This window comes from Poeciliopsis prolifica, unplaced genomic scaffold, assembly GCF_027474105.1.
Source record: "Poeciliopsis prolifica strain line A6 unplaced genomic scaffold, Auburn_PproV2 SCAFFOLD004, whole genome shotgun sequence".
Taxonomy (NCBI): domain Eukaryota; kingdom Metazoa; phylum Chordata; class Actinopteri; order Cyprinodontiformes; family Poeciliidae; genus Poeciliopsis; species Poeciliopsis prolifica.
The window spans coordinates 16,423,073-16,432,055 of NW_026562379.1; the positions used below are offsets into that span (position 1 = coordinate 16,423,073).

At 35.9% G+C, this 8,983-nt stretch overlaps 1 protein-coding gene, 1 long non-coding RNA gene and 3 other non-coding genes across 5 annotated transcripts; 1 reads left to right on the forward strand and 4 right to left on the reverse strand.

The window, feature by feature from the left end:
- Positions 1 to 325: 325 nt before the first annotated feature.
- On the reverse strand, positions 326 to 5,166 carry LOC129358702 (uncharacterized). The gene is made up of 8 exons (XR_008605825.1): positions 5,077 to 5,166; positions 3,669 to 3,742; positions 3,153 to 3,229; positions 2,954 to 2,980; positions 1,941 to 2,008; positions 1,165 to 1,190; positions 726 to 784; positions 326 to 481 (listed from the first exon to the last, which is right to left on the reverse strand). It is a non-coding gene; the product is annotated as an uncharacterized LOC129358702 (long non-coding RNA).
- LOC129359475 (small nucleolar RNA SNORA8) lies at positions 991 to 1,126 on the reverse strand. Its single transcript, XR_008605910.1, has one exon. It is a non-coding gene; the product is annotated as a small nucleolar RNA SNORA8 (small nucleolar RNA).
- Positions 1,771 to 1,906, reverse strand: LOC129359474 (small nucleolar RNA SNORA8). Its single transcript, XR_008605909.1, has one exon. It is a non-coding gene; the product is annotated as a small nucleolar RNA SNORA8 (small nucleolar RNA).
- On the reverse strand, positions 2,072 to 2,202 carry LOC129359477 (small nucleolar RNA SNORA18). Its single transcript, XR_008605912.1, has one exon. It is a non-coding gene; the product is annotated as a small nucleolar RNA SNORA18 (small nucleolar RNA).
- A 934-nt stretch (positions 5,167 to 6,100) lies between the features above and the next one.
- On the forward strand, positions 6,101 to 8,970 carry exosc5 (exosome component 5). The gene is made up of 6 exons (XM_055028693.1): positions 6,101 to 6,248; positions 6,729 to 6,842; positions 6,910 to 7,031; positions 7,393 to 7,533; positions 8,636 to 8,725; positions 8,801 to 8,970. Exons 1-6 carry the CDS (start codon positions 6,101 to 6,103, stop codon positions 8,894 to 8,896), a joined length of 711 nt encoding a protein of 236 aa, XP_054884668.1. The 3' UTR covers positions 8,897 to 8,970.
- The last annotated feature ends 13 nt before the right edge of the window (positions 8,971 to 8,983 follow it).

The following is an 8,983-nucleotide window of genomic DNA, read 5'->3' on the forward strand; positions in this document are numbered from 1 at the left end:
AAAAAAATTTTTTTTCCAGTTTAACTTGTTTAAAATTTCAAAGTTAGGCTATTTACAAGGTAACGCCTCCATTTCAAATATTTAAGGATTGCTAATGTTTAGCAGCTTGCTACTTTATCGATATAGCACCAATTCAATTAAGCCATCTTAAGCAAACAAAAAAGGTTTAGTGAGGTCATACAGCCATTACCAATGATAATATTTAATTCAGTCAAGTTGCATTAAAAAATATATTTAATTGAAACTCAAGACTATTGAGCAAAATAAAAACTGACTTTATATTCCCTCTAAAAACAGAAATGCATGCTTAAATGAGACTCGAGGATCCTTTGGTCTGTTATTTATTTTTATACAAAAGAAAAGTCTGCTTACAAATTATTCAAATTTACAAACAAGAAATATTCATTTCGTTTTAATCTGGAGAAGATGACGCATCAGAACAAACTCCCCTCAGCTGGTCCACATCTGCTTTGATCTTCATCTGAAAAATATAAAATACATTTTTTTTAAAAATCAGCTCTTTAAGTTTCTGCAGTTCTGATGTGCCAGATTTCCTGCATGTTTGCAGGCATCATGTTCCCAGCGAGTCCTCTACAAACACTGCTGCAGAGGCTCACTGGGATGGTTTTTGATTTCTGGTCAAGTCCACAGCAAGTCAGGAACATCAGATCCTGAAAGCCTTGGTATATGACCAAACTGGACAGAATGTAACTTCAGAAACTGACCTGTGACGCAGAATCGCTGTTCAAACTTCACCTTACGACATGCATGCTTCAGCTGAACCCTGGAGAAATTAAATCAAAAAACAAATATCAAATATCTGAACAGTCTTACCCAAAATATTAAAAGAAAGCATACAGGGGGGATAGAAACAACTATTAAAATGATTTCAATTAACTACAATAAAGTTGAATTCTATTCTAATCACACCCTCTGAATCGACTTGATTATTTGCAGCCTGAGCATGCAGGCTTTCCTAGTCAAGAGTTTGGTTGTTTCAGCCACTATTCCAGGACTCCCAACATGGAGAGCTGGGAGACCAACGATGCCTGATGCTGAGTTTTTCTTGCACTGCTATTTAAACAAACCAGCTGATGAAACAACTGGTTGCAGACACCGCAGCGCTGCTTAATACTTAAACACAAACAAAAATAAAATACTTACAGAAAAGTGATGCTCAGCTCCAAGAGCTAAACAGGAAGGAAAATAAAATTATTAAAAACAAAGTTAATAAAATTGGTGTAAAGGGCCATTATAAAGGAGCAGCATATTTCCACCAAAAAAGACGTGGAAATTTTAATACTGTCAAATTCTTTCTAGAACATTTGAGATCATCTTAAATTTACTCTGGCACAAATTGTTAATTTTTGGACCTCAAATTGTATTTTATCTGGAACATCTCGAGCTGCAGAAATTCGTAAAAAAAAAAAAAAAGACTAAAGTTTTGAGATTAATATCACTGAACTTTTGAGTTTGAGAAATCAATTTTTCAATTAGAAATAACTCAGAACTCATGTCCAATGTCTTTCTTAAATTTTTGAAATAATCTAAACATTTGAAGATTTTAATACAATTTTTGTAAGAATTTTCTAGGAAAAACAATTCTGATCTCCAAAAGTTGAGAATTTGTAAGAAAAAAACCCAAATTTTAAATATCCCTCAAAAAATTATAGAAAAAAAAGAATTGGAGATTATTCTTGAAACTTCAGAGGTGTTGCTGGGAAAGTAATTTATATTAAAAAATAAAATCTACATCGGCTATAATTCGCTGCTTGTTTCAGCTGAAATACCAGGACTCCACACACAGGCAGCATGAAGACCAACGATGCCAGAAGCTGAGTTTCTTTAGCACTGACCTTTGAACTAACCAGCTGATGCAGCAGCTGGCTGCAGATACCGCAGTGCTTCTTCCATAACAAACGTTTTCCAGCCCAACTTACTAAATCATCCCGCCGCCATCTTGCATTCGGACGCCGTCATCTTGACTCATTTCCGCCAAACCTGTGGCCTGAAACACACATCTCTGTTAAATCTGGTCGATAATCCGTCTTCCTGAAGCTTCTCATCATGTTGTTGTCCTGCAGTTGTATCCCATAATGCTCACAGCTGAACACCTGGGTAAAGCGAAACCACAGATTTTCTCTTTGAGGCATTTCCAACGACTGGGCCCTACATGAAGGGCCCGTCGGGATAGACCTCAGAGACGGCCTAAATTTAAAGGAACGCCTTTAAATTTCACACACATTAGAAAAACATGTTATTACGGTATTTTGTAGACGCTTATAAACTGTCCAAATTCTGTTTGAACAAAATAGAGACAAAGGTCAGAAGATTGAGATTATTTAATTTCAATGAAGTACTTTTGAATTGAACTTTTTGGTATCAGTTCAATACAAAAAATATATAAATAAATAAAGTTATTTTTAATAAAAGATTGACACTTTTTTGCTGTCCAGGTTAGTTTGCAACTTCTGAATCTTGTTTATTACAGCTTTGTGAAATGATAATGACAAAAATAAATTTAAAAAATGACACTCGATTTTATCCAAACCAGTAGATGGAAAAACATTTTTATTTTAAGCAACATTCTAATCAGTTTGCATGAGAACTGGATGGAAACATATCTGCTGAAGATCAATTTCAGATCCAGCTGTAAGCTTAAAATAAAAATATTAAGCTTCAGTTTGAAAACTTGAAAATATCCAAATATTATCCCACCCAAATCATGTTCTAGAATAACAAATTAACTAACAGGAAGTCATTGGAGAGATTGCTGAATCAGGTGGTTTATAAGCACCAATACACTGAAGACCCAAAATAAACACTGATCAAAATTCAGGCCGAATACAGATTTTTGAATCAACTTCAAGATTTTGAGATGTCAAATTAAACAGCCTGGATAATCTGAAGTGGTGGACAGATTATAGAAGAAACGACATTAACCTTCACTCACCTCGTTAAAGATGGCCGACGGCTGAACCTGCAGGGAGCAGAGGGATCATTAATGAGAACGCAGAGCCGTAAACGCCGTGTCCAGTTTTCAGCCGCAGGTTCAGTCAGGCTGATTTCACTCACGCTTCAGAGCAGTTGAACATTTTACGCCACTCATCATCACTAGGACAATTCATCCACTGCATACAAACAGTACTTACCCAGCTGGCTTATCCATTACATTACATCTGAAGGCTTTGACGTCGACAGGTTAAGGGTTAAAGGTCATCCCCAGCACCTGTGGAAGAGAGGAAACTTTAGTTTCTTTTAGTGATTTAAGTCAAGCAAACAGGTTAAAGGTCAGAGGTGTTAGTTCTCATTAGTAACGCTGCTGCAGATGATTGACAGCAGCGGGTTGCAAGAGAAAAGTTTGCTCTGCGCACTGTGTGAGCCTCACAGCCCACCGTACAGGACCAGAGGTCACACCGTGCTGCAAGCCCACCGGCTCAAACACGAAACACGATCAGAACCAGCAAACCAATAACCTGATCCAGGGGCGTCCAAACTTAAAAAACATTTTCAAAACCTTAGATTCAAAACTTGAAAGGGATTTTTACAGGCTGTTGTAAAAAAAAATTAAAATTATTTATGACTGTAAATGAACCCAAAAAATATATTTTTACTTTTTATGGAGAAAAAGCTTATTGTTGATTTTGCAGATTTAACCTTTGACATACCTGATGCCCCAGTCTGTGGACCAGTAAGTGACTGGGAGGTTTACTGGCATGATGGTCCAGCTCTGAACTTTTACCTTTAGGGAAAAAAATAAAAAAATAAATTTAATCAGTGAATGTTAATCATACTCTGTGTATATTATGTAGCAAGATTAGTGGGATTTTCCAACATCTTTATATGGTCAAACTACGGCTGGGTGATTTGCCTTTAAGATAAATTTCAGATTTGTTTTTTGATATCAAATATGATTTTAATTCTTATTCTAAAGCTGGAAAATATGGATGTGGATTTATTTCAGTCATCCGTCAAGGTAAAAATGAGAATATTTGTTTTATTATAAGAATATTAGTAGAATAAACAAAACTTTACTAGAACGTCTTAAAAACTCGCTGAACAAAGTCATTTTAATGAGAAAAATAGATTTGGTTAATAGTTAATTTTACTATTGGGAGTTTTCATAAAATTACTTCAGTCTCCTGATATTACAACTGTATTCTTGTAACACTGACTCCATTCATTTAAAAAAAATAATTAGCCTGATCCCTTCATTTTGTCGTAGATTTGACCCGAATTCAAAGTAGAAGCTACAAAATTGTCAAATTCTATTTAATTGGTAAAAATTTATTTGATCATCAGGTCCTAAATGAAGTTTTATTTAAGATTCAACTGTGCCAGGCCTCATTGTCACCATTCTGCCACCAGAACTGCAGAGATGAAAGCAAAACCTGACTTTCTCTCTCCACTGCTGCTCTGGGATCAATCCACTGAGCTGGAGAATCCCAGAAAAATAAGAGCAAGCTGTGGTCAACCCTTCAAAATCATTTAAAAAATATAATATACTCTGCATGAATAAGAACACTGATTTAATTAATTTAGCCTTCAACAAATATTGGACATTAATCTGATCTTCATTTGTTTTATATTGATTTAAGTGGCTAATTTATTCCTCCAATTATCACAGCTATTTAACGTGAAACGAATCTAACGATCGTTGTCGATAATTTGCTTTAAATTCCCTAAAGTGTTGCTAAAACTACCGCGAATATTTGAAGTCGCAAGATCCGGGTTCGAATCCCAGCCACGTGTTGTCGAGGAAAAAACCGAAAAATAACCTTACAAGTATCGCGATAACTACAACTAACGTCAAACAATTAAACATTATTTGTCAACATACCACTCTACGCGTCATTTTGCTTATTAAGTCCCTCAAAACAAGCCCAACATCAGACAAACTCAGGCTATCTTAAAGCTACATAGCAGCTAACTAGCCCGCTAATGCTAACTGCGAGAATTCTGGGCGGGAAAACAAACATGTCTCCAACATAGTTTATCAACCGTTAACAGCAGCGGGTCCAAATCTGTCTGTGTGAGGTCCGCTAAATCTGGGTTAATATGTAGATTAATACTCACTCATTGCTCGTATTTGGACCGAAACTTCCATAGCTCAGCGAACAGAGAAAAGAGAACCTCACGATGTGCGACAGGAGTATTTAAAGGCCGCGTTACGTCAGTTCAAGCCGCTTTTCGGCAACAAACATAATAGGAGGAGTTTCCAGTCCTCTCTACAAACAAAACCAATCTTTATTTCTAGAAAGTTTGATTTCTTTGCGGGAGGTTTCATGCAGAATCTTGACTGTGTAAAAATACAGTCTCTTCCACACAAATTAATAATCACTAATGACGTCAAAGAAGTTTCTCTTAAATATATTCACAGAGTTCATCCAACTAAATATTTTCTTCAAATATAAAATTGATGCACATATGTCCTCTTCTTTCTACAAATTTCTTTGCTCGCAGAAGATATATAAAATACTCTTCTGCTATCAACCAGATTTTGTTTCGAGCAAAGTTTTAAAGTGCCAAAACATTTTTGGTGGTAAATTGTAACTCAATGTAATCTCAATTTAAACAATAAAAAACTATAACAATTAAAAGTGCTTGAAATGCTTACAATCTAACATTTTAACTCATTTTTTTGTTTTCTTCTTTTCTTTCTTTATTATTTCGACCTTTTTTGTTCTCATGTCCTGTTGTACAAAACTTTTTCAAATACTGCTTCTACCTATAGATACGTCGTTTAAATGAAGTCATAGGGGGAAAGTTTCGAAATACTAATGATAATAATAATTGCTGTTAATCCGACTAGCTCTCTGTGAAAAAAATCTGAATAATTGGAAGAATAACAAAGATTGATTAGAAAATAAAATTTGTGTACACTGCCATCTGGTGGTCAAATTAAAGAATGACGAGTCGCTCAACTTCCGCTCTGAACTTTCAAAAATATCCGTGAACAAACAATTACAGATCGAAATAAATGTCAAACACAAATATAACAACGGGGTTAGTAATTAGTATTATAATTTCATGTTACTAATGATGTTAAAAGCGTCGCATTTGAAGTTAAAAGAGCCCTCTTATGAAGGGGGACAAAACGATGACGTCATTTAGCTGCGACAAACATCGTCCCCACCGTGAAGGCGGCAAGATGGAAGTTTCTCCTTCTTCAACTGTTTCTCTCAGAGAGTTCGGGTGTGAACAAACCTTACTGTCCCGTCCTGATGGATCGGCGTCCTTCGTTCAGGGTAACAATAATTTGTTAGAAATGTTTCAGGCTCAAAAACAGGCAAAATGGTCGACAGATTAATCATTTGTTACCCATGCCTTTTGTTCATACAGTATAATTCTGTTGTAAATATTCAGATTATGGACAAATCTCACTTTCTCTCTTCAAGATGCCTTCACCACTCTTGGTTGAATGTATACAGTAACACTCAGTAATTTTGGAATCATGAAAATAACAGAAATTAAAGCAAAATTTGTGTTGAAAATTTGATGACACTTCCTTGTAATCTCTTAACATGATACAGATTAGTTTCTGGACTGAATCCTAAACTGAGATTGTTGAAAGAAATTGTTTCTAAGGGCAGTTTTAAGCTCAACTGCCACTAAAGCTACAAAGTATTACAACATAATTTTTCACTATTCCCATAGTCTTTGAGAAAAGTTTTATATTCATAATTTTTTTCTTCTTTTAATTTTTCTTATTCTGCCTGTTTCTGCAGGAGACACCAGTGTGATGGCGGGAGTCTACGGACCTGCTGAGGTCAAAATCAGCAAGGAAATCTATGACCGGGCAACCCTGGAGGTTCTGGTTCATCCCAAAGTGGGACTGCCGGGTAAGTCGCAGTGAAACAGTCAATATAAAACGTGAAGCAGCTGCTTCACACTCATGTTTACTTCTAGGTGTGAGGGAGCGATCACAGGAACAATGTGTGCGGGAAACATGTGAGGCGTCTCTGCTTTTGTCCCTCCATCCTCGCTCGTCGCTCACGCTCATCCTGCAGGTGCTGCACGACGACGGCGCCGTATCCTTCACTGAAAACGGGTCTGTTGGTTTGGAACACACCAGCGCAGCAGCTACCTACATTTACTTCAGTAACTTCTTTCAAAACATTTGTTTTTAGGAGTATTTTGACTATGCTGTACTTTGAGTAATTTTATTTTTAATTATTTCTATTCTTACTTGAGTAAAATTTCTGGATTGTTTTTGTCTAGCGAATACTTTTTCACTTGAGTAATTTCTTGGACGGCTACTTTTGACTTTTGCTTGAGTAAAAATAAGTGTTACTCTAAGGTGAGTACAGTTTTAGGGTTCTCTCGGTGCCTCTGGTTGGTAAGCCTTCTGGCTGATTGGTGCCGTTCCTCATTCCTTACCTAAATGCTCAGCTCCTGTCCTGCTGTCTGAACGCAGCCTGCATGGCTCTGATGGATGCCGGCTTGTCTATGAGTCGCCTGTTTTGTGGCGTGACCTGCGCCATCAGCGCAGACGGTGAAATCATCACAGACCCGACTGCAGCCCAGGAGAAGGTAAATCTGAAGCTCAGAAAAGCAATAAAAAATAAATCAAACTCAGATTATTTATGGCCTGGAGAGGAGCTTCTTGTACTTTTGCTTCTTTAAACTTCTCATAAATAAAAAATCAGGAGAAGACTTCTTTAACTCCGGGATTGGGTCAGTCATGATAACAGACTTTGCTAGATAATAAATTGCCCCAGACATTGTTGTGATAAACATTATTAATGTTGAATCTTGGTAATAATGCAATAACGATGAATAAACTTTAAATTCAAATGAAAATTGTAACATGGAACAAGAAATAATTTTATATATCCAAAATAAATAAACAAAACAACAAATAAAATAAATTATGAAGCCTCTATAAGCAAAGCTGTTCTTAAAAAAGGGCTAATTGAGACCAAAACATCAGACTGGAGACGTTTATCTTGCAGTTTTTGGTGGAAAGAAAAAATGTAAAAGAAAATTATTGATCTTATTTTAATTTATTATGCGATTAATTGATTTATTGCTTATTGCAACAAGTTTACACAGGATATATTACACTGAAAATACACAAAATGTTTTGGATTTTTTGTTTAGCTTCTAGTGAAAACATCTCAGTTCGCTTCAAATAAAACAAAATTAACTTACAAGTAACCTTTCAGCCAGAACTAGCAGCTTATTTTAAGTGAATATTTTTACTGTTATGAGATCATTTACCAGTAGAACTAAAAAGTTAAAAATTTTTTAAGGATTTATTGACTTAAAACCAGCTTCTACATCTTGGTGAAAAGTTACTTCTAAATTATTTTTGTCTTATTTCAAGTAAACTGAGATATATGCTTCAGAAATTACTGATAAAATTTAATCTATAACAATCACAGGGGGGAGGCAGCGTTGAAAACATCTCTGATGCAAAATGGGTCTGTAAATAGAGCTGCAACTTACGATTAATTTAATAATAGATTATTCCAGTGATTATTGGATAAAAACAATTCGACACATTCTGAAGATTTTTAATTTAGTTCACGTTTAATGCACTAATCGATTAATCCGATTAGTCGTTTATTGTAAAGTTGCTGGTTCTGTCTGCAAAAGTCACAACTCATCACGTTTTTAAAATTCTCCACAGGAAAGTCGAGCTTTGATGACTTTCGCCATCGATAGCAAAGAGCGCAGAGTGATGATGTCATCAACCAAAGGCTCGTTCTCAGTTCAGGAGGTTGGTCATTTTCTTTGTTTCTGACCCGCCTGTTGCCCGTCTGACGGTTCTGATTGGACTGTCCGTCTTCCACAGCTGCAGCAGTGCGTAGCCGTCAGTCAGAAAGCGTCAGAGAAGATCTTCCAGTTCTACAGAGACTCCGTCAGACGGCGATACTCTAAGAACCTTTGACTCAATCGGGATTAAAAAAAAATAAAAAATTTTATATATAAATATTGTGATGTAATAAAATATTTAGCAACCAATTCTGTGGTGTCT